Source organism: Melanotaenia boesemani, chromosome 13 (assembly GCF_017639745.1).
Source record: "Melanotaenia boesemani isolate fMelBoe1 chromosome 13, fMelBoe1.pri, whole genome shotgun sequence".
Taxonomy (NCBI): domain Eukaryota; kingdom Metazoa; phylum Chordata; class Actinopteri; order Atheriniformes; family Melanotaeniidae; genus Melanotaenia; species Melanotaenia boesemani.
Window position 1 is genome coordinate 24,912,496 of NC_055694.1, and position 25,664 is coordinate 24,938,159.

General features: G+C 38.8%; 1 protein-coding gene across 2 annotated transcripts in view; it reads left to right on the forward strand.

Annotated features, from left to right (window-relative positions):
- prex1 (phosphatidylinositol-3,4,5-trisphosphate-dependent Rac exchange factor 1) overlaps nucleotides 1-25,664 on the forward strand; it is a 77,549-nt gene that overhangs the window by 26,017 nt on the left and 25,868 nt on the right. For both annotated transcript variants that reach the window (XM_042003839.1, XM_042003840.1), the window contains exons 5-16: nucleotides 1,647-1,748; nucleotides 2,073-2,234; nucleotides 5,375-5,508; nucleotides 5,839-5,954; nucleotides 8,967-9,116; nucleotides 13,157-13,304; nucleotides 17,228-17,328; nucleotides 19,023-19,126; nucleotides 19,703-19,752; nucleotides 21,592-21,667; nucleotides 22,386-22,458; nucleotides 25,505-25,650. In XM_042003839.1, the coding sequence (XP_041859773.1) occupies nucleotides 1,647-1,748; nucleotides 2,073-2,234; nucleotides 5,375-5,508; nucleotides 5,839-5,954; nucleotides 8,967-9,116; nucleotides 13,157-13,304; nucleotides 17,228-17,328; nucleotides 19,023-19,126; nucleotides 19,703-19,752; nucleotides 21,592-21,667; nucleotides 22,386-22,458; nucleotides 25,505-25,650 (1,362 nt within the window). The remainder of the gene's footprint in view (nucleotides 1-1,646; nucleotides 1,749-2,072; nucleotides 2,235-5,374; nucleotides 5,509-5,838; nucleotides 5,955-8,966; nucleotides 9,117-13,156; nucleotides 13,305-17,227; nucleotides 17,329-19,022; nucleotides 19,127-19,702; nucleotides 19,753-21,591; nucleotides 21,668-22,385; nucleotides 22,459-25,504; nucleotides 25,651-25,664) is intronic.

Genomic DNA, 25,664 nt, shown 5'->3' on the forward strand with positions numbered 1-25,664 from the left:
ATATTGTGAAGAAAAACAACATATATTGTGAAATAAAAAAAAATACAGCAATAACATTAGCAGGCAATATTGGCAATATTAGCTATAACTGTAATAAATAGCTTTATAATATCTCCTACAATAAGTTAGGCTGTTAAACTGTCATTAGGAGCACAAAAACATCCATCCATTCGCCTGTCTGTCCATCCATCTGCTGCACACTGAGCTACGTGAGCCTCCACGAGTGAAGGCTAAAAGAGGAAGGAACAAAAGAGAAGATAAATGTTTGGAAAAACTTAAATAAATAATCCACAGTCTGTCTGGAATAATGGTCTGTGGACTGAGGAAACCAAAGTAGAACTCTTTTGGGAAGGCAGAATCATGAAATTATGATGAAATGAAGTGCAAAAGGACAAGAATATTATACCTAAAGTGAAATATGGTTTCTGTCATGCTGAGGCCCTTTTTTTATTGAAACAAAGAAACAAAAAAAGGATGAAGACATCAATTCTGCCACTGCAAAAATGACTTTTGCAAATTGGTGAGTGGATGAAACTGCCAGCAGACAGCTTTTAGACAAACTGGTTGTTGTTGTTGCCAAAGTTTCTACCACCAAACACTCCAGAAATGTCCGAATGTTTGTGTACAGGGTGCATTTATGCCAATAAAAATATTTAAACCAAAATATACCCCATAAAATTAACCTTAAAATGTGCCTCAAACTGAACATAAAGTGGTATTTCTTGTAATCATAAACCATACACATCCTACCAGCTTAAAGACTGTGTGGTCAAAGCAGATTTTCCAAGTCCAGCTGTTGTGGTTTCTCATGACAAAATCCAAAGTCATGCACAGAGATCCAATAATAATGACATTATTACCTAAAATAGCTTGATGGAAGCAGTGATAGCTCTGCGTACTGTAGTGTAATGTTATGATGCTGAAAGAAATTATGCGTTATTTGCTAACAAGACAAGTCTGCATGACTAATTATGCAAATATTCCTTTGATTTGTTGCCACCCAAAGGCATCTGTTCCACAGTCACATATGCCTTTTTCAGTTATTTTCTCAATCTACATTACAGGTTGAGCAACTTTTTGTTTATGAATGACATATGGAAAATATACTTTGCATTACATGTGGACACAAAGATTAGTTTGCTACAGCTGGACCTTGAAAAGATTGATTGCCTGTGAGCATAAATGACAACAGCAGGCAAACAGAGTCTGAAACAAATGAACTGGCAATGAAAACATTGGAAACTACAATATAACAGTTGTTGCAGACAGGTGTTTTATAAGGCAGGTACGGAAAAGTTAACGGACTCCACTGCTCTGAAATGAATCAAAAGGCGCTTTGAAAAGGAAACGCCTCATGTAGAAACTTTTTTTCCCATTCTTTTTTTTTTAACTTTACCATACTTTACCCAGTGTTGACTAGCTTACAGTGGATTTAGGAAGTAAAGTAAATAAATACTAACTAGCCAATGAGTCCAACTCTTAGGATAGAACTAGACTAATCAGCCTTTTTCTCAGTAACAGTACATGCATATATCTGTTGTTACAGTCATTGATAATACTCTAACACCCCCCCCCCCCCCCCCCCCCCCCCCCCCCCCCCCCCCCCCCCCCCCCCCCCCCCCCCCCTTTTTTTTTTTCTTCTTAAGCACTGTATGCTACTTGGAGGGAAGAAAAGTACAGATATTCCTCTGGAGGGCTACCTTCTCTCCCCAATTCAGAGGATCTGCAAGTACCCTCTGCTGCTGAAGGTACCGTACAGTTGCTGACATGATGTAACAGTACCTTCATTAAGTTAAACAGTGTCTCTGTTTGTCTCATCACAGCCTGCTCTGACAGTTTAAAAACTAAATGGTATGTTTGTGTCCAGAGCATAATGTGTCTGCTTAGGTATGGTTCACTCATTCATTAACTTTATCAGACTGGCACCCATCTACTACTACTGTAGGTTTGGGATTGAAGTAGATAAAGGTCCCACTCTACAAAACCATCCCTTTGAGACTGACCATAGTTTTATGTGTTTGCTTTTAGAAAATTCTGCAGTTTAGAATTTAAACCTCTTTTTCACAATGTAGGAGCTACTTAAAAGGACTTCTAAGAAGCATTCAGATTATCCAGCGGTGGAAGAGGCTCTGCAGGCCATGAAGGCTGTCTGCTCCAACATCAATGAGACCAAGAGGCAGATGGAGAAGCTGGAGGCTCTGGAACAGCTGCAGTCTCACATTGAAGGCTGGGAGGTGAGTGCATGACGAAACGTATGGGGAAATGTATGAGAAAGGATCAAGAAGAGAGTGAGTGAGATTTAAATTTGATGACAGGAAGGGAATCTTTGTTAGAGCATCCTAAGCGCAACATATGCACAGTTCCTGGCAAACTGAAGGAAAAACATTCCTACATTGAAAATCCATCAAAAACCACCAGATTTGTTTTTAGAATGACCTCAAATTCTGCAGTTCTTCTCTATTTTAACAGCTAAACTATTTAGCAGCCAAATCACTGCTCTGAGCACAGGGGCCACAGACAGGGCTTGGGAGCTGAGTGAAGGGTCCAGTGCATTTTTCACGCCTCCCTCACCCACCACAACAGAGGCCTTGTCTTAGCGGGCACCAATGGGACAATCCACCCACACAGGGTGCCGATGGGTATGCCAGCGGGCTCATTGCCCAATCAAAAGAGCCCTAAGAAGCAGAGCTCCAGTCTCACATGTCCAGGGAGGGTTCTGGATGTGGAAGAGTGGGCCCTTCTGGGACATCCCAGTATCTGCTTGCAAAAGTAGACTCCTGTCTTCCTTGGCTCTAAAAACTGTCCTAAAAGACAACATTAAACAACAAATGGTTGCTTAAACTTTACACTTTCAGCTAAAGACTAAAAGTATAGGATTTTGATTATTACATTCTTTGTGTTTCTAGTTAATACTTTTGCCACTGAAATGTCTCATTACTGTATATAATATCTCATGTGGATTCAGTGGAGCACATCAAGAGAAATTTTTCAACGACTTTCATAACTAATTGAAATTGAGCTTTACAAGGTGAAACTGAAAATAGAAATCCTGTTTCTTCTTCTTTGGATAGAAATATTTTGTGTTACATTCTACTAAACATTGAGCTTTCAATGATTATTAAACTAAAATGATATCAGTCATTAAACAGATCACGTTTATACTTTTTATTACAAATTTAAACTTTAAATTTTCATTTAATGAATGCTTATTTGATTTGTTCAGAGCAAAGCCTCAAGCAGACTGCAAGTGTTCAAATTGTACATACTGTTTGTTTTCAGGATCATGCCTGGAAAGGCACTTTCCTCCAATCGTGCAACCCCTCCAAATGAACCTTCTAACTAACAGCATTAGTCTTGCTCTTCCAGCCACTCTCTAAAGCTAATCATCTCCAGCCCTAATGGAGGAGATCGCCAATAGTGTCGAATCATGCCCAGACACATTACTGGTGCATGAACACACACATACACCACCATGCATTTGTACACTTCACACTCCATCACATACATTAAAAGACCATAAATTTAGATGTGTCTGCAGGCATGACATGCATGCTTTTGTGCAGGTATAGGCATACCGTGAGGTTGTCGCCACCCCCCACCTCAGTCTAGTTCAGTTGACGTGAGGATCGATTGTCTGACCCATGAGCCCTTCCCCCAGTTTTACATGTATACGCCCTAAGAAAAGAAACGTTGAGAGAATCACAAGGCATACTGAAGCCCAAAGCTGATCTGTGGGGACATGGCGGGGGAAGATAGGTACCCTGCAAGCCAAAGAGAGGAGGTTGTTCTGAGTCCACATATGGGTGCATTTAGTTCCGGATGATTTGGAGTGGAATGATCCATTTAACAATGAGTAATGAGTTGTCTTTTACCTTTATTATCCAATTTATGCACGGCCTTGTCTTTGCAGCTTAAGAGAACAGGTTCTATTCTCATACCAGTTCTCCCCAGGCTACATTAAACCCCCTTCGTATTCCCTTGCTGTTTGATTTTTGATATAAAGGAAGTGGTTTCATCTGTCATTCATAGCTTTGACAGGAACATGTGAACAAATGGTTGCTCATGCATGTATCTGTGAAATCCATTTCCGTCCCCCAGTTGAAACTGAAAAATCTGAAAATGATTTTCTAAAAAATAATTATGTATAAATAATGTTTGGAATTGGTCCTGAAGTTTAGTCCCTTTGTGAAAAGGTTAATCGGACACCATGCTGTCTTCAGTCAATGAAGCAGCTTTTTATTTTTCCATAGACCCTTAGATTCATGTCAACAACCTCCTGAATAATGGTTCATTTAATCACTTTCATTAAAACTGATTTTCTAACTCCAAATTATTTGTGTGAAATTAGGGACACAAATCATTTGATCCATGAATGTGTCCATATATGTTGAATGGAGATGCAGCTCTGGCTGATATGGGTGTGATGTCTGTAACTGACCTTTGTTACGTTTCAGTCTTCACAAGTTTTGATTCATTTGATAGTTGACGAGAAAAGGCTTTCATGTTGAGCTCATCCTGTGAAGGCGGTAGACAGAATATCATAATACGCTTTTCTGAATAAGCATGTTGAAGCAGATAAAGCTGTTACTTTTTTTTCAGTTCCTTTTGGGATGATAGAAGTAAAAAAAAGCCTTCTGACAAGGCTTTACTGCAGGAATAAGAGAAAGGAATAAGTATTTCTACTCAATCTGTACTACCTACTATATCATGACTCATCTTCTATGTATGTACAGCTGTAGCTGTATTCTGTTGTAAGGATGCAGTTATGTATTTATAGCTTGTGTGTGATAGTGTATTTACATCCTGAGAGGAGAATAAACGTCCCTTGTTTCTGCAACAGGATAATAAACAATACAATACAACAATATGTACAGGTCAAAGTAACACTTGTGCAGGGGCTACCCAGGTACTGCAGTGTTGATGTCTGTCTACATTATGAAATTCAGCAAAATAGTTTGCAGGTTTGGTGCAAAATCTTTCTGCTTTTATTTATCACCACATGAAAGCTAAGTTTTAGAGTTACTTGCCACAGGTTCAGGGTTTGACTTACAAGCGGCTAACTGTCCTGAAAGAAAACTGTTCATGTGGTTTTCACAGCAAACAAGCACAAGGTAGTGTGGGGACAGCTTCGCTGTCTTTCCTATCATTGAAAACAGAATGAAAACAGCTGGCTTTCAATGTCAAGAGTTGAATTTTTGTATTGTTTCACTGAGTTTTTCATGCAAACAACAGGGTTTTCCTTGCAGCTCTACAATGTGAGTTTCCATGCTCTGCTTAGATAAAATCAGCTTGAGTTGCGCTTAACTGTGAAGAATCTATACTCAAGTGAATGAAATTCCAGTCTTTCATTTCAGTCATTCTTTTTTTCCCTCAGGGAACCAACCTGACAGATATTTGCACAGAGTTGCTGCTTCATGGAAATCTCCTCAAAATCTCGGCAGGCAATATCCAGGAACGGGTCTTCTTTCTGTTTGACAACCTTCTGGTTTACTGTAAAAGGAAGTCCAGGTGAGAAATGCAACGCTTGGATAACTACACAGTAGCTGCCAAAAGAAGTGTCGGAGCAGAAAGAAAGAAAGCATTAGAACTTATTTTTATTGGCTGAGTAATGCATCCAGACATGGAAAATCAATGCAAATGCCCACATTCCTGTTAGAATAGACACATTATTAGCATTCAAGCAAAATAAAAACACAGACATAAGTGTGCAGCTCCAACGTCTGCATGTTTATGAATGTGCATATGCTACTGACACAAGTTGTTTTCTTACCGCGTAGCACTGGCATCAGCGGATGTTTTCCTGCCTGAGATTGAACACGGTGTTGTCTCTTTTCCAAGGGTTTCTGGAAAGAAGTCTACCAAGAGGACCAAGTCTATCAATGGCCCCCTCTATGTGTTCAGAGGCCGAATCAACACAGAGGTGATGGAGGTGGAAAATGTAGAAGATGGAACAGGTTTGTGTTTGCACTTCAACATTAACTTTGGAGACAGTCTACATGTCCATTAATTTAATTCTCTCTTAGCATTTGTTAGCTACTTTTAAGGAGATTCTAATTATTTGTCATGTTATATAAATCAGCCTCTTTGATATTTTGTTATAGATAATGACATGCAAAAATATAACTAATCCGTTGTCTTACATTGCTCATATTTTATGTCACACCTTAGTTCATAAAGCTTTCATTTTGAGAAGATTAGTTAGAAATTAGTTACTTGTTGACAGTTTGGGTGGAGTATCATGCTTGCATCTAGTTTCAAAAAGGATGTAGCTTGCAATCTAATGTAGCACCTTTTGATGTCAGCCTTTCAGTAATGGGTTGATGTGTCTCAAATGTGGAGTGCAAAAGCAGCCTTGAACAAGGCTGTAAACTTGATGTTCTGCCCTTTAGGCTGAGAGAATGTGCCAAAGTTCAACAACTCAAATTTTTTGGGCTGGTTGTGGGGTTTAGCTCGAAATGAAACACACAAAAAAAGCCTATGTTGTTATTGTGGTTTGCTGCGAGGCCTTACAAAGGGCTCTGTGCACGTTGTCCATCAGTGTAGAAACACTTGGGCTTCCTTTACCTCACATGTTTCCTCTTGTTTTTTCACTTCTCTGTGCTGGTAAAATATTTCTGCAAGCTCACATGACTTTTTTTCTGCATGATGGCTTCTGGCTGTCACATTTAATCTACTAAAAGGGAAACCACAAAGAAAAACATGCTTTAGTCACACAACTAGGGGTGCCCCAAGTTGGACATACATCTGCACTCTCAGAGCACAGATGATCTGATAACCAAGTGTGAAACTTGTGAAACAAGGGTGTGTCTGTCTAAAACGTGACTGGAAGAATAAATGGAAAAATGAGAAATGAGTAACTGAAAAGGTTGCTACCATCAGTAACCAATTCTCTGGGCCTGACCAACTTAGCCCGCCCCAACCATCTACTGGTGCCTCACCCTGCTTTTTCCGCTCTCTAAATGACATCAAAGTCTCTTAACTTCTAGTCAACTCAAAACCCACAACCTGTCTTCTTGATCTTGTCCCTACCGACATCCTGCAGAGCATTCTACCTACAATCAAATCTGCAGTAACCAATATTATCAACTCCTCTCTTAAATCCGGTGTCTTTCCCTCTGCCTTCGAGCAAGCTCGAGTTACCCCGCTGCTGAAGAAACCCACACTCAACCCAGCAGGTTGAAAACTACCAGCCGGTCGCATTGCTTCCGTTAAGGTCAAAACTACTAGAGCGTGCCGTCTTCAGTCAGGTCTCACAGTTCCTCCAAGACAACAACCTGTTCGATCTAGATCAGTCTGGCTATAGACAAGGCCACGCTACTGAAACTGCTCTCCTGTCAGTTACGGATTCTCTACGGCTTGCCAGATCCGCTGGTCAATCCTCAATTCTTATACTGCTGGACCTGTCTGCTGCCTTTGACACAGTCAACAATTAGATCCTCCTCTCCACATTCTCGGAGCTTGGCGTCTCAGGCTCTGTCCTCTCGTGGTTCATGTCTTATCTCACAGGAAGATCCCTCAGAGTATCTTGGCAAGGGGGAGTGTTGAGATCACATTGGCTGACAATAGGGGTGCCTCAGGGCTCAGTGCTTGGCCCTCTTCTCTTTTCACTGTACACCTCACTCGGTGCATCATTAGCTCTCATGGCTTCTCCTACCACTGCTATGCAGATGACACTTAGCAGCGCACATCAAATTCAAAGCTCTGTTTCTGGCTTGCAAACAATAACCCAAATGGCTCCTGTTCACCTTCACTCCTTAATCCAAAGCTACATTCCCTCTCGACAGTTACACTCTGCTAGTGAAAGACATCTAGTGCTCCCATCGCAACGTGGTGCGAAATCAGTAGCTAGACTCCATTCCTCTGTTAATCCCCGGTGGTGGAACGATCTACCGAACTCTGTCCAATCCACAGAGTCCTTAGGTACTTTCAAGAGCAAGCTAAAGACTCAGCTGTTTAAGGAGCGTTTCTTCTTCTCGTTGGACTGAGTTAGAAAGATTTTTCCAGCTCTTTGGCAAAACTCTGCACTAAATAAGCTTCGTGCACTTACACACAAGATGATATTGTGTGATGAAATTGTGATCTCGTAATTAAACAAAGGACTATTGTAAAAAAAAAAAAAAACAAAACAACAAAACAAAGAAACAAAACGAAGCAAAGAAATGCACTGCCTCTAGCACTTCACAACAGCACCTGTGTCTAACAGCGGTCTGACTACCACTTAATTATAATATCCTCTCCTGTTTGATTTCTTGCTTGTGCTGTTCTTACTCTCAGATGTAAGTCGCTTTGGAAAAAAGCATCTGCTAAATGACTGTAGAGTAGAATAGAGTTCAGCTCCCGTCTTTGCTGATTTATACCTCTGTAACACTGCTTAGGCCATTACACCGACAAGATTTGACTTGATTTCAGCTTTCCCATCCGAGTTCCTAACAGAAGACTCAACAGTTGTACAACACATTTCTCAACACAGTTTGCTACTCTCTCAGAAAAGCAGGAGCTTCTTCCTGAGGCCGAAAGGATCAGATCTATTTAAACGACCTTTGTACACGGGACTAATGCACCCCATTACCAGTGGCCATTTATTATTCAGTGGCTGCTCACCTGCAGCTAAATGGACGATAGAAATGGGTACAAGGAAAGATTTTGTTGAGTCAGTAAAAGAATGAACTTTCACTGCTTTTAAAGTGTATCCTGATTCTTTATAATTGACTTTTTAAATCAGTTCTTGGGACATAAATCGCCTTTACTGAAAACTTTAATGTAAACCTCTACAGCACATTTATAAGCATGATTTGATTGTCATCTTTACTTCCATTACCTGCTACTGAAGTTAGTGTAAACAACTATTTGCAACTAGTTTCTTTCACGTATATTTCTGACCATAACAGCCATTCTGCTATACTAATGTGCCTTAGTGTGTTAAAAGCTGGCCCCTTTTTCAATTCCTTCATTTTTTTGCCTTTCAGCGGACTATCACAGCAACAACTACACAGTGACTAATGGCTGGAAGATCCACAACACCGCTAAAAACAAGTGGTTTGTCTGCATGGCCAAAAATGCAGAGGACAAGCAGAAATGGCTGGATGCCATCTTGAGGGAACGGGAGCAAAGAGAGAGTAAGTGATGCTTTACAAAAGGTCATACCTCTAGTCTTTCCTTTTTTATAATCCTGCCTGGAAAGACATTCCAACATCAGAGGTTTCATAACTCCCACAGGTGTGATTAATTATTTATATGATAGGACAGGGGTTCTGAAATTTATTTTTAATGGTCCATATCTACTCTCCATTGAAGGCCAGAGGTCCAGAAAAATTTGCAAAAACATTTATTGTGTTCGAACTGTTTCACTATATTTTCTTTTATGTATAAACAACATACAAAACTGTGACAATAATAACAAGAAAAGTATTACAAATAAGCAAATAACTTAAAAATATATTCAATATAAAATAAATTCACCACATTCTGGAGAAAAATCAGAATGACAAATAAGAAAAGAAAACATAACATAAACATGAACACCTCACTACCATTTTTTTTTTAAATCATTATTATTTAACTTCTTAAGTTAAAGTGACATATGAAGTCAAAAACAGAGCAGTTCAAATTGATCAAGCCTAGTGGGAGACATGGCTCTGGTTTTTAGTTTTTTGCTAGTAAAGTTGTTACAAATACCCACCTACCTACTCTGCTTCTGATTGGCTCTAATGTCATTATAGCAGCCCTCTGTTCATGTCCTCCTGCATAATATTAACATAGTTCTCTGTAAGTTGTGTGCTAAATTTAAACCTTTTATTATGCTTGAACACCTGTCTGTCTCTTAACACATATCTGTGTTAAGAGGCTTGACAACAATAACAAAAAGCATCAGTAACAGAACTAGACTGAAAATGAGTGAAACAAGCTGCCAGTCTCCAATAAAAAACTTTGAAAAACTCAGAAAAGCTCAAAAAGCCTGGCGAACCATTGTTCAAAACCACTTCAGAAGTTTATAAGAAGCTCTGGCTCCTTGGATGCAAAATGTATATAAAAAAGTATGGTGTATGTTGATAGTGTTTTTGCCAAGGAGATATATCAACTTAGCATTTTTAAGAAATGCACAGGTGGAATAAAAAATATAAATTACTTCAATCTCTGTGTCTCATTAAACTGTATACACATATATTAGGACCTTCTCTTATTAAAGTGAAGCCATGATTATTGTTACAGCTGCTATTCCTACTATCTATTGCAAATCTTCTCAAGTAATCACTTGTCAGTGCAAGCAGGATTGCTGGTTTCACTCTGCATGCACATCACAAACTGGTACACTGGAGCAAATGTCCTTGCATGTCACCCATACACAGTGTTTATGTCCTACAGACATGTCCTACTTTGAACAAGCTGCCTGTCTTTGTTTATAAAATAGAAGCTTTGATTTGTTTTTGTTTTTTTTTGTTTTGTTTTTTTTGGTCCCCCTTAGCCATAGAGGCTGGCACGACAATCCATTTTTCACATACAGTGAAAACTGTACAGCAGAGATGCTTTGGTTAATCAATTCCTCTGTTGTGGTCTGACTGTCAAATGTCTCATTCACACGTAACAGAAATACTTAAAAAGTTTATTCTCCATATTCTTAAAATAGAAAAGCATTGACTTGTCAAAGTGAAGCACAGTCACATCCGACACATTTAATCTAATCTATTTATGCTGCAGTAAGTGTGCCTCACATATGTTAAAGGACAGTAACATAATTTTCAGACATTTTTCAGGCAGGTGAATTTGCACTAGATTATTTAGTCTCTCTAAAGAAGTCAGTAGTTTGTGGTAAACAGCAACTTCTTCTTCAGTACTATTCAACTTATGACTTCCAACTTTTAACCCCAAAATATGTGCCCACCTGTTCAGCACATCTGTCTGTATTATGTTCTGTGTATTAGACAGTATGAAAGGCTTTGGCCAGATTTGTGGAGGTGCACAAGAGGCCACTTGATAGTGTTGATGGCTAACACTCAAAACTGGACCTCCAAAGGTATTGTAGCATAATTTGGCTGAATGGCACAGATTCAGCTCTGTCTGCAGTTTTAATTGAGGCTAATTGTCAACATAAATATTGGCTTTTCTGAAATTTGTTTTTTGGATCCTGTGTTCGTTATTTTGATGTTATCAGTGTCTGCTCCCATGATGAAAGGGTTCAGAGTACAGATAAGTATGAAGGAGTGTGCTGCAGCTTGTGGTGTTAAATTTCAACCCGGCGGAAATCGACCTGAGGCTAACAGATGCCAGATCAGTCACAGTACCCATTTTCCCCACTCTTTCCCCCTCTATTACCCTCTCTACAATATGCTTTACATTCAGCATGCTTTCCTTTTCCTGAACCTCTTTAACCCTGTCTGGACAACAACAACTACCAATGGTTTTTCACTTCTTGCCCTGCATGCATTATTACTTTCTTAAGTCACACCTAATTTAATGTGACCTTTTTCCATGTATTTCCTGTCTCTGACATGTGGCTCTCCTCAGACTTACATTGTTCAGCAACTGCCAGCTGGAGGTGTTGTCTCATCACTGTTTTTATGAAAGTTTAGGGAGACACATGGGTCAAACATTGTGTTGGTTTTTATCTCGTGCCAATGAGCACAGGAAGATTGGGGGGGTAGGGGGTGTGGGTGTAGTTTAAGACGAGCTCTGACAGCTGGACCAGAAGCTGAAGGGGCTCTCCAACTGGATGGGCCCCGTCTGTTGTTCAATGACACTCATTGTTTAACTATACTCCAGCTGCTGCCAAATGTAATGTGACCCCACCTCCATCACAGGCCGCCAGTGGAGATCCCCAAAGATTCAATGGGAAAATTTGGTTTCAAGAATAAACTGTGCAATTTTTTGAGAGGTTTGTCCCAACTCCCATCCGTCAAACTCCCACACCATCATTTAATTATCTACCTATAAACAGTTTAAATGTGTAATGAAACTGAAAAGTTGCGCATTTTAGATTTCAGTTGATGTGAACATCAAATATAAATCAAATCAGATAAATCCAATATTTTATTTTCTCTTTTGTAATATGCTGATATATTGACTTTCTTTTTATTGGTATTTTATTTAAACTCAATTTCAAGAAAATACAATCAGAAATATACAACTAATAAAAAAAAAACTCCTGCCTCTTTATAGCAAAAAATTGTATCAAGAAAAGAATTAGAGTATTAATAACAAAAATGAAAATTAGTGCATTTTTAAAAGATTTTGTCACAATTTAAATAGAAGCAAAATAGAAGTGAAATTATTAATCATTATTATTTACCAGGCAATCAGCAACACTTGCTGGCATGATGGCAAACCAGTAGCAAAGTAGGTGATTCAGATCCCTAAAAGAGTGCTTTTGGATGATTGTCATCTGACAAAGTACCAAGGGTGCATTTTTATTTTCCCCCTAGGTGTCACACATGCATAATAAGAGCTTTATCAACCACATTAAAACTCGTAAAACAGAGTACTTTAGTTTTAAGTTTAGAAGCTTGTTGTGCCGCTCAGTAGAGTTAAGCAAAGTGTTGCAGTGAAGTGAAGTTGCCTGAGTCAGAAAATCTCACAGTGAACTTCAGAAGTTCGTCAAAGACCATGACGATGTTAAGCAACTCAAACCAAGTACTCAGTACGGTGGTTTTGCTGGGGTAGCAGGCCTACAATGGACCCTCACATATTCTGCTTTACAGTCAAGAAATAATAGTTGACAAATCAACACTGAAACAAGATCAAATCAACACTGCCCTCCTGAACTACACTTACTCCCTGGAGTCTAGAGGAGATTAACATCTGGGTTTGTTTCAGAAGCCTGCGGCCGACCCGAACCTCCAAGGCCTTTTTCTGACTACAAACTGTCAGCATAATACCGGAACATAACCAGGCAGTCCAGGCAAAGGCCCATTTGTCTCCTCTAACAGAGCCATGACATGCATTTTCCTTTTGGCTTTGATACATTTAGATAGCCTTGAAAAGCAAGTTGAAATCTCTGGATCTGCTGTGTGTTTCTTGGCCGAGATTTTGTTTACACATTCATTTCCCTTCCCACATTTTCATCAGCTTTCACCCCTTCGGAGTCTCAGTCTATTGACGCTGACTGCACTAATTGTGACAAATCCTCCTGAACCTGACTTGTTTCTTTTTCTTTTGTTTTTAGGTCTCAAGCTGGGAATGGAACGAGATGCCTATGTGATGATTGCAGAGAAAGGGGAGAAGCTCTACCACATGATGATGACCAAGAGTAGACACCTGATTAAAGACAGGCGCAGGAAGCTCAGCATTGTGCCCAAGTGCTTCATGGGAAAGTGAGTTTCCTTTGCTTCCTCTGTGTATGGTTTCTTGATGTTCCAAGTATGTGACTGCAATGTTATGCTGTTCACATGGAGACTTTACAAACTGTTACATAAGATCAGCAGTCTTTCAAAAGAGCTGGTATTCAGTCACCTCGAAGTCCTGGCAAATTGCCTAAATTGTTTCATCCAATGTCCTCTTGTTCTGTAATGAGGCCCCCCTCACAGCCTCTACTCATGGGTTAAAAAAAGGGCCAAGTTGCTTCACATCCTCATATCATCTAGGCCACTCTGTCACACCAAGACCTTTCATTATCAGAGGACCTTTAGCAGAGTCTCTTTAGCAGGCCGTTTCTCTTTGTTTCTCTTCACTGTTTCAGTGTAGGGAATTGACAGAGAGGACTTGCTTAAGTTTCTTACAGCTGCGCTACACACACACACATCAGTTCATGTGAGATTCACAGAAGCAATTGAAATTCTTTCTGGCCCTGTATCAGGCAAGCAAAAAAAGAAAATGAGTTAAGACTATGATAGGAACAGTTGACTAGCCTTTAAAGAGAAACCAGGGAGCAGCCATTAATGTCTCCCAACACAGCTAATGTGGCTGCTCAGAAATCATTAAATGCACCCCTTATGAAACGGTTTACTAGCTAGAGGTAAATGTAGTGGACAATAATGGTGCATAATCAGCCACAGTGTCAAAATGTACATTTAATAAGCTGCTCAAAAATGTAATTGTGTTTCTGAGAGACAGGCTCCATGTCCTTAGAACCACATGAAGTCTTTGTCTGAGGTTTTTTTTTCATGTACTTCTCAAAATGGTCTTAATCCTGGGACCTTATAAGAATCCCCTTCTGCTTTGCTATGCATATATGTATATGTATGTAAGGACTCTTTCTTCCTTTCAGATCATGTGTTCTTACTGTTATGTCTCGAAGTTATGCCTTCCTTCAAAGTCAGTTTCAGAACATAAGCTGATTCATATTTGTAGACAACACAAATGATCACTTTCACCGACATTTCCTTTTAATTGTCGCCCTACCTTCTCTGTCTCATCTGTGCTGTTTCAGTCTAGTCTGCCAGCCTCTCTCTTCCACCCGCTTTCAGCATTTTACCAACTCCGACTTTGTTCACTTTATCGCTCATCCATTTCCTGTCGATGACTGCACCCTGCATTATCTGTGCATTTGTCGTTTTGATGACATTAACAACAGCCGCTTATGCTGCTCAGTGCTTTCTGATTTCTGGCTTGTTTGCCCAGTTTGGTTGATGGCTTATATCCATTAAATGTCTGCTGTCCACAGTGGAAAAAGTTTATTCATGGTTTTCTTTCATGACTAACATTTAGTTTTTCCCCATTTTTTTTTTTTTGCCTTCTGTAGGGATAAATATTATTTCTGTGCCACCTTAATGGCAAATTTTATTTCTTAAAAACGTATGAATCTCATTCCAGTACCAACTTTAAAGATCACCATACAAATGCATTGTCCCATGATGCAACTTATTAAGCACTAACGATATAAAGGAAAAACGGATGCTTTGCAAATACCTACAGAGAATCCTGTTGACTTTGCTCATCTTCAGTTATTGTCTCAGTGATATAAATACTCACAAGCTTGACAAGTGATTTGAAGATGTTCCTACAAATGCATTATCTTTGTATTCAAACCCTTTTTGAGTCCTCCTCCCATTTTCCCCTCTCTATTCACCATTCCTGCATTTCATATTCATTCCCATTACAGCTCAGAGTCCAAAATTAACATGACTCTTACATAACATCCACACAAGCACAGAGCATCCTCTCCCATTCAGCTGTGGCCCCTTTCAATGTCAATTAACAGCCCCCAGCTTTTACTTGAGCATAAAGAGAGACAATGAACACACACATTCCCAAATATTACAACTATGTTTGTAGGACTGACCTCTGTCCACACACCCACTCAAATATCTCTGGCATATGCAGACTAGAGGACAGACAAGGCAGATCATACTCAAAACTGTTATTAATAAGTAAGTAAAGTAAGTACATCTTTATTTACATAGCACCTTTTAAGATAAAAATCCCAAAGTGCTTAACAATGAAACACAAAATAACAATTGTGCCTTACAGTAATAATTATGGTGACAGTGACAAATGGCTCCACGTGTCTGCTCTTCTACCTGAGCTTACACACTTCTGTCATATGCAAATGGCCTTTTGATTAGCATGTTAGAGATTTGCTAAAAACTCATGTTAGTTCATACATCCATCCCATGATTCCCAGAAAGCAAATCTGGGAGCAAAAAAGACCTGATTTCATACACACATGGTTTAAAATGACTTCCATGCTGGTGTCTTTTGTCTTGGAATTAATGAACACATGCACAAGTCTTGCCAATTCACTGTTCATGATTATCTGGGGAAGTAATTTCACTGAATGTAATTTTCTCTTTCAAACGTTTTCTCAGTTCACTCTGGGTGTAAATTTGAGGAAGCACAGATGAAATGTTTAAACATGGGTGGTTTGTATGTCCAAACACATATGTGGGATATTTGTGGAAAAAGATCATTTGTAGAATATGCATCACCTTTACCTGTGGTCCAACTAAACCATTAAAATACTGTAATATCTTTCATTTTGGAAGAGTAAACAGCCTCTGAATAAATAACCTTGCCACTGTGTCAACATATTGCATTGCACAAGCTTCCCAGAAGACAGCCAGACCAGCTCAGCTTCAGAAAGGATTTATTTCACTGGTTATACTATGTAAGTCACCTGAAACCGTAGGCTACGGTTGCAGGATATACACTTAAGCAGCATTGCTTCCCTGGTAGCCAAAGTCTCTTTGTCCATGTTGACCCAAATCCCGTGAACCACAAAGGAATAACAGTCAGCTGCCTTATGAATGAAAAATTGGGATTCTGAAACTAAACCAAATCTTCAATCCTCAGTTATCAGCCAAAACTCCCCCAAAGCCACATGCCCCAAAGTTAGCCAAATCAGAAACCATTACTAGACCATAGCTACCAGACTTACTGAGCCACTGCCAGAACATAGCCAGCACTTAGTCCAAGGGGGTCCCTGAGGCTTTGAACATTAAGAGCCATTGTGATTAATGTCTAGAAATTGTCCCTGTTTTAAGGGGGAAAAAAAGTAAGGTTATATGTTAATCATTTAACATATAACCTTATCAAAGAACAAGACTCAGCCAGAATACATTATTTACAGTGAGAATCTCACTTTTGAAAGCATAAAACCAAGTATAGTTTCATCGTGGGGTGGGGCAGGGGTCCAAAGCTTTTTAGTATATGCATGAAAGGGTCCCCAAGGAAAATAAGTTAGGAACCACAGAACTATGTTACACCAGGGTTTTACCATATTCAAACAAGGCATTTTGGTGAAAGACAGTTTTTCTGTTGAAACAATTTTTCCAGAAACTTTATTGACGTGATGCTGTCAGACAATTAACCTAACATAACAGGTGAACTCTGTTTAGAACTGATTTAGCCTAACTAAAGTACAAAAATGACTTCTTACTCTTCAGACTAAGCTGCACTAAAAACAACTCCTGCTGGTGAAAATATGTCAGCACATCTCCTGGTTACATCACAAGCAACATGTGATACTGATATTATTACTGATAATACCAAAATAAAGCTGAGTATCAGCAAAATGTTAACTTTAGATTTTTCATGTTGTATATTTAATAAGTGGTACAGTATTTAGCTTGAGCCATGTGCATCACCGTTTATGAATGAAGTAGAAAATGTAATTTAGTTACAAAAATACCAACTAAATCAGCAGAATTTTAAGAAACAAACGTGTCGGGGTAGTGGCGTCAACACTGTTAAATTTTATGACTAACTCTGTTAAAACATCTCATCAAGTGGCCCTGCATCAAAGAGACAGATTATTAACCTGACCTCATCTATCCACATCTTTGTCTCATTCCCTCAGTGAGTTTGTGTCATGGCTGTTAGAAAGTGGAGAGATCAGTAAAGCTGACGAAGGGGTCAACTTGGGACAAGCCTTGCTGGAAAATGGCATCATCCACCACGGTGAGAAAGAAACTAAACCCCTTTTCAGTTTTTTTAACATTTCTCTTTATTTCCTTATTCATAATTTGTCCTTCAGTTTTCTTTCTCATTCTCTGAGCGCAGCATGGTAGAAGCCACCACAGTTCTTAGTCTGATCAGGATTTTTCTTGAAATGTTTATTTTCATTTTTCTTGAAGTGTTTATTTTCACTTCCCAGATTTTGTCTTCAGGGTGACACACAGGTTCACTAGCCTAAATTATGCATTAGGAAACAAAACCAACACACATCCACAAACATTTATAAATAATCCATGAATGCAGTTGCCCAGGATATTGCTGAAGGGGAACTTGCACACTGTAAGTTCAAACCACTCTCACAATTAGTGTACACCATGCTCTTTTTCGCTGAGACCCAATGGTTATGTTTCTTAATACCTGTGGAAAATCCCAAGAGATCCTCCCATGCAGTTACCCACAACCACAGAGTTATACAGTGATGACATTGAGGGTTTGGTGGGATAGTAGTGAGGTTTTGTGGGCAAACTGGAAAGGTTTAGGCCTTTAAGGAAAAATGTAGATGTCACAAGTTAGTCACTGTAAGAAATCAGATTGACAGAGGTAATGTGGCAAACTGCAGATATTTTGAGTAATCCATTGGTTGTATACCTACATAGTAAGAGACAATCATCCTCATTCTTCTTATAGTACATTTTATCTTATTGGGTATACATGTCTGAGTCACCATAACACATGTTTCTACTTGAATGTTTGACATCTTCCTTGCTTTGAGGATAATTATGCTATCATATCACATACTTTTTTTTAATCACATACATGTATTTTTTGTGGGGCATTACTTTGGATTTATTTGGGCATTTCAAGTCTAGACTAAAACCGGCCTCTTGTTTGAGTGCATGCCAGCTTGTTGTGGTGGAACCAGACTGCTTCTTTTTGGCAGTTTCACTCTTAGCTTCTCACAGATTTTTGCTTTGTCCATCATTTTCCATTTTATGTGTTGAATACAGTATGAAAGCTTCGTTTTGAAGTTTTGTGTTCATTAATGCAAGTTGGGAACTTTGTGGGAATCGGCTGCTGGCTGCTTTGTTGAATATTTTAATATCATTGTTCACCCGCACACATCCATAAATTTACAACAGCAGTTTTCCCTCAAACATTTAGCACTAGCCTCTTTTTTGTTTTCAACCCTTTTACCCTCAGGAGATTAACTATGTTAAAGGACACAACAGGCCTGACAGTCAATAACAGCCCAACTCTGCCAGCAGATCTTGAGTCATTTATAAAACATTTGCCTGTGTACATTCAGAAAAAAACATTGACTGAAGCACATGCCATCCTCCTCTGGATGCTGAAATGTATTGATGCTTACTTTACTTGTCAGAAGTGGAGAGATGAAAACAAAACTGATTGCAGACAAATTCAAGCTGAAGCTTTTGATGTCTCTCAGCCTTTCATGTCTGAATACGCCAGTGACAAATCTTAACTACTAATCCAGTGACACCAGTAGACAATGGCAAGCTTTGCTTTATAGAGATGCCATTAACTTATAGGTGAAACAAATAAAAGACAATCAGTCTTAATGAAATGTTCTTAATTTCTTCTTTTTTTCAAGATTAGTCTCCAAGGATAAATGCTGCTCTACTGTTTAAACAGTATCCCAGCTGACTTTATGTTTTCTTCTTTTGGTGATTTTTCAGTGTCAGACAAGCACCAGTTCAAGAATGAGCAGGTGCTGTATCGCTTCCGCTATGATGATGGCACCTACAAAGCCCGCAGTGAGATGGAGGACATCATGTCAAAGGTAACTAACCCTGCTCCGGCACCTTATTCATGTTGTATATGAAAAGCAACAGTCCAGAAATGTGTATTAGAGTTACACTAAATCAAAAGTCGCAATAATGATGAGATCTGTTTTAATTCAGGAATAAACTAAATTAAATATAGGATCATTTTAAAAGTTTTCCCCATTTTTGTACTTGCTTATGAACACCCCATCAAAGATTTAGATGTTGAGTTAAACAGTTTTATTGTATAGTTAGTTATACATCAAAGTATCTTAAAGCTTACATTTTTAATTCTTTCATTCAGTATAGTGCTTTTCATAAGACTTACACAAATTTATAGCAAACGGTGAAGTCTTTAAAAGTAATAATCCCTTCCCCCGAAAGAAAAACTCAGCTACAAGCTAAATTAAAAAGTTCTTGAAGGGTAGAAAAAATTTAAGATGATTATGTCTGTTTTGAGATTTCTGTCCTAAAATGATAGCCTCGGGGTTACTCTTTTCATGTGCATGTCTTTTGCTCATAGTTGTACCTGTTTATCCAAGGTGTGTACATGATGTATCTATGACTCAGCAGCTCACTTTCTTTTCCTTTAGGGCGTCAGGCTGTACTGCCGCCTTCACAGCCTCTACACGCCAGTCATCAAGTAAGTACCTGCCCTTCGCTCCGCTCTATCCTTCTCCTTTACTTCCTTATATGCAAATATGCCTGCCTTCCAGGTGCAAAAATGCATATTCATGAATGGTTTGCATTCACCCTGTGTCAACCTTTTCGTAATGGCTGAACAAATGGTAGCACAGCCAGGAGTTACAGCCATCAAATCTTTCCTCTCTTATCTAGAGTCCCAGCCAAGCTGAACCAGTTGTTAGGTTCATGCTTTCAACATTTAGTGCAGATTAAAGATGGAAGGTTTTCATGACTTGTTTGCTTACGGGCACAGTAGTTCATCTGAAATATAACCACACCAACTCTTAAACGCTTCTGCTTATTTGATTTATAAATGAAAAACTGTGTCTGAAATGTTTTTTTAAACTAATATTTGTTTGTATCATTTATCCAAAAACTCTACTGACTTGAATAAATGTGTGGAACCTAGCATGCATTGTATTCCTGAGACTAAATAGGCGTAAAACCAAAAATTCATACAGGCACATGAAACACGCAATGTCTCTCTCTGACAACACACACATATCCTCTGTCCACTGCAGCCCCTCCTGTGCTACCTCTCCACCACCATCTCTCTATCTTTTCCCCATCAATCAGCCACTGATTGAAGTGCCTGGGGTTGCCATTGGTGCAAACAAAGAGCTTTGGTCTGAGGACAAATCCTATTAACATACAAAGGCGATCCCTCTGTCTGCCTGCCAGTTATTATGTAATATAAACTTTTTTTTTTTTTTTTTATCTATCAGTAAATTGACATAGCAAGTAGCTTCAATTAATTAGAAGGTTTGAGTGATAGATATATTGCATTTATGTTTATAATTAAATACAAACTCTGCCTCTGTTTTATTAAACTTGTAAAGAGACTAAGCCCCTGCTGATTTATGCAGTTCAGTTACGCCCAGCCTCATACAGAAAATTACTTAATCAGCAGTTGATGCTTAGAAGTAGCTCGCTGTCTATGCTGTTTCATTGCATCACATGCAGTATCTGTACATATACTTCTGCACAAATATTCAGTCAGTAGATATTGCATTGGACTTTTGATCTGATTGTGACTGCTTACAATATAACTGAGGCATAATCAGCTTATATTACATAGCGGAGTATACCACACGCTTGACAAACACTTTGTTGCCAACAAAGTCACACAGCCAGTCACACATCCTTTGTGTGTTTCCTGCTCTACATGTTTACATGTTCAGTAGGCTGGTACATGGTGGTTTCTCATATAAGATTACAAAAGCTCTGAGAATCAAAGTGATGACTGCAAAGCATTCTTATGGTTAGCTCTGCAAATCTGAGTGCTATCAAAGAGGGATTCTTTCAGGATAATATCAGGATGTCTGGCTGCCAGCTGAAGCTCAGAAAAAGCTGAGTGATGCAGCAGGACAATTATTTCCAAAGATCAGTGTATGAGGGGCTTTAAACCAAGACAATTCTGCTTTTGAAATGGCTCAATCAGACTCTCAGACAATAGAGATGTTTATGACAGAGAATTGAATCCTCTGTTGAGGCAGTTAACCACAAACAGGTTTTGTCGCACCAGTGCAGAGCTATTTGTTTTCTGCCATTTCTTTGCAAGCTAACACAAAAACCACCAAGTTTCACGTGCATGAGAAGCAGAGCAACGTTGTCAGATTTGGAGCACTTTCATAAAAAACTTTAAAAAGTGTAGCTTTTGTTTTGTGAAGGAAGTGAAATGTCATTTGTGCTGTTTGTTATATTTCTTATATACAAGAGAACTCAAACTGTGTTTTTCTTTTCAAGTTGTGAGAAACAGTAAAAAGAAATTTTGTGAACTTTTTTGTTGCTCTTTCAGGGACAGAGACCACCACCTGAAAACCTTTAAATCTGTGGTGCCTGCTAGCAAATTGGTGGAGTGGCTCATCTCTCAGGTGAGCAATTTATAACTGAAGCAAGACTTTATGATTGTATCAGTTCTTTATAAATGTCATTACAAGAATTTAATTATTTTTTTTATTTAATTGTGCTATATAGTTCCATACTAATAGTTATTTTCTTTTATTCTCAATTTGTCATTCTAGTACAAATGAAATGTTCTTCATATATTTATTGGTTTAGGTTCATGTAAATGGAAAGTTAGAGACCATAGTTTTTTTTTTTTTTTTACATTTAAACAGTCTGTTTATTGTTTATTGAGAAATTCAAGCCAAGAATTTCACAATTTTAAACTCCTACAAACATAACAATGACATCCATAATCTAAACTGAACCCCTGGAAAGATAAAGGTGGGGTTTTTTTTCAGCTTACAGTAGAAGTAGTGACAGTACGTGTATTATAAAAATCATACCCCTAAAAAATTAGATATGTGTCGTCTTATCAGCTCTGCTGTTAATGATAATGGCACAAATGGAGGACAGTTTAATTATAAACTAACCCTATATCTAGTATTTTTTAATTTACTATTAAAGCCAATAGATTTGCATGTGTTGAATTGGGTCTCATTGTATTTTTTAGGCACATATTATTAACACGTGCATGTGACAGATCATCTATCTAACCCCAGTGGTGCTGCAGTGTGTTGTGCATAAGAAGGTGTAAACAGGCATTGTGACTGACCGACTGTGTGCGTCATTGATTTGGTTTCCCAGGGAGACTGCTCGACCCGAGAGGATGCTGTGACGCTGGGTGTGGGGCTCTGCAACAATGGCTTCATGCATCACGGTCAGTTCAGTTTTCTCTTACACAATCATTATTGAAGGATGGATAAACACCTCCATGCAAAGATGGGCAGTTTCACTGTATTTAAGTTTGGTAACCTTTTTGTTCAACTCAGTGGCACATTTTGACATGACAAATATGTGACGCCTTTTGTCAGCCACCAATCATTTACTACTTTGTTTGGCAACAGATTACCTTTCAAATTTAGTTAATGTTTTTTTCTGACGTTTTCATTAATTTAATCCCCATCTTATGAATTTCTTTTCTCAGGTAGTATGATTACATTATCTTGTCCATATCTGCCCTCAGTGAGTTCTGCTGTCAGCCCATAAGAATGTAATACTGGGCTTTCCTCTCATATGCTGTCACAAGTTGAAAAACAAACCCAGTGATTTTGCATATCCAGCCTTTTCAAACCTCATTGACCACATGGTAGTACAGTGGATTTGTTTCTAGTCGCCCCAGTATGTTGAATGTAAACAGCCTTAGCACTGTACCCTAACCAGAATTGTTTGTCTTAGCTACATGGCTGTCTGGGTCATTCCACTGAACCATGATCAGTGGTTAAAACCTAAAATTGAATAGTCCATTTCCATTGGACTAGTGCATTAAGGTTAAAGTGAGAACCACTTAAAGGAAGTAGCACTGTCATACTTAGGAGGTAATATGGTATTTCCTTATTTCCTAATACATACAGTGAAATTTAGGCAGAAGAACATTGTTACTCATACATTAAATTGGGCAAACTTGTAGATGCTGGTAACTTCTGTTTTTTAGTTCTAGTTAAAAACCACCCAGAAGAGCCTTTAATAAATCTCCACTCCAGCCCTTCTATAGTGTAATCTGAGTTACATATAATATTCTACTGGCTTCTCAGGGACGTGTTTGTTTTTTTACCTGAGTGGAGGCACGTTGAATCAAGGTGTGAAACAAACAGATTAAACCCTTACAAATTTCCTCTCTGAATGCTTCAATTAGTGCTTTTCCTTTACATTACCTCCACAACCACCTCTAGACAGTCGTGTAATGACATTTCCTTCACTTCCACTCAAACACACACCTAGCTCCCGCTACCATCTGTTAGAAGGTGTATTGTCCCCTTGCTTTGCCCTTCTTTAAGGTGATGACCTCTCTCTTCTCAACCTGTCTGCAATTCACTTTCTTAAGGTCTTAGTCAGCACATCTGTGCTCTCAAACAGTTCCTCTTGAACTCTTCCCGTTTCCTTCTTTTTTCTACTTTGTCTCTTTTTGACAATGCTCACTATGCATTTTGCTGTCATGATTGCCTACAAAACATTGGGCTCAGACAAGTTGGCATACAAATAAGAGCATTAAATTGAGAGGGTGAAATGGGTCCTAAAATGACTTCATATTTGCAAATGAATAATGTAAGTCATGACAACTCTATCCACAGCATTAACAGACAAGAATCACTACTAAAGCAGTAAGAGTGTGATTTGCTGTGGGACAGATGGTCTCATTGGGATTCATTTAGATAGTTTTTATGTTCCACTCAATAATAAGTGTTTTCACACAACTGATTAAAGATATTGGTGTACTTTAAATAGTCATAGCTTTTAAGTAGCATACGACTGTAGGCTGTTTTGAGCTGGGTCTGTTTCAGATTAGTTTATAGTTGCATAAGATCTTCATATGTAACATTGTGGATTCAGTTATCTTCTTCTTTGGATATGTTGTACTTTTAAATTATAATTTTGCAGTGTGTGCGTTATTTGGTCTTATCAGCTTCCGGACTAGCACTCCCTGCAGTTAAATAGACAGTGTAACGGTATTATATGGCCACAGCCTTCGTGACTCAGAGGAAATAACTCACATTGACTTTGTTTGAGTTGGCATGAGGTATGTACAGGTGGGTGTGGCATGTGTACGTAATATTATGAAGGCTTTTGTTCAGCTTTGTATGGCAGAAGTTCTCAGAATCTCCAAATATCTGGGTACCTTTGGTACCACTTGGAGTTGCCCATACAAGCCCCATTTTTATAGTAGAGAGTCATACAAATACTCACCAAAGATTAAGAAACATCCTCTGTTAGATGTCTTGTGTTTCATTTTGTGAGAAGTCATACCAGGTTTTACAGATTTAAACTGATTTGTCAAACTAACCAGGTGGGCTTGATGGGCATGTCCTATCCAGTAACATTGTCCTTGGCAGTTTCCTGACAAACTAAAAGCTGCCACAAGGCAACACTTTTAAACTGCTTAGTGAACAGTGTAATAGTATATGCCTTTTTAATTTAGTCATAAGATGAGTCCGTATTTGCACTTGTTGCACGGGTGCTTATGCTTCAACTTGATGGCTTTACAGCCGTCATGAGTGTGAAATCATTCTGACAGAATATTAGATTTGCCTTTTTCTTTAATGTAGTATGCAAGGTATGTGACAAGACTAAACTGAAACTGACACGACTAAACATTTCACCCAGATTTCTGAGGGAATGGAGCTCCCTGGATAAATGTTTGTGTTTCGTAAACAAGTGTCTGATTTCAGGGGTTTGGGGCAGTGGGGTAAATTTAGTTTGTTGTTGTTCAGGCTGCAATAAAAAGATGCTGCGACCAGAGAAGCAGCAATAATGTGCGCTCACCTGTCTGTAGTACCCCATGTGTTGAAGCAAGGCTCAGGCCAACAGTGGGATTTCCATATACACTCAGACACACACAGCAGAGTCTTTCTTGTGTCCTCTTGAGAGCCTTTCTAAACTCTGTTATTCCTTGGCTTTATCCCAGATGTGGTCTGGCTCCAGATGTTCCTACTAGCATCATGAGTTAATGAGCTAATTAACTGTTAGCTTGTTTGTGTAAAGATGTCTGCACATTAAGCTGCCAAGACTTTTTGGTAAATAATTAACAGTGACATCATTTCTGTCCAGCATGAGCACATCACATATTGTGGGTTATTAACAGACAAGAAATCATGTATAAACAAAGCTTGTTAACATCTTTCTTACCTGTACTTTGTCCCAATCTTTTGCTCAATGGACAAGACTTTCAGCTGCACTCTTCTCACACATGCTGTCTTTTTTCCTTTTAGTCTTGGAGAAGAGCGAGTTTAAAGATGACTCCCAGTTCTTTCGTTTTTATGCTGACGAGGAAACCGAGGGAACTAGCAGCAAAAGCAAGCAGCTCCAGCGAAATGACTTCAAACTTATAGAGAACATCTTAGCCAAGTCCCTTGTGGTGAGCTGACACAA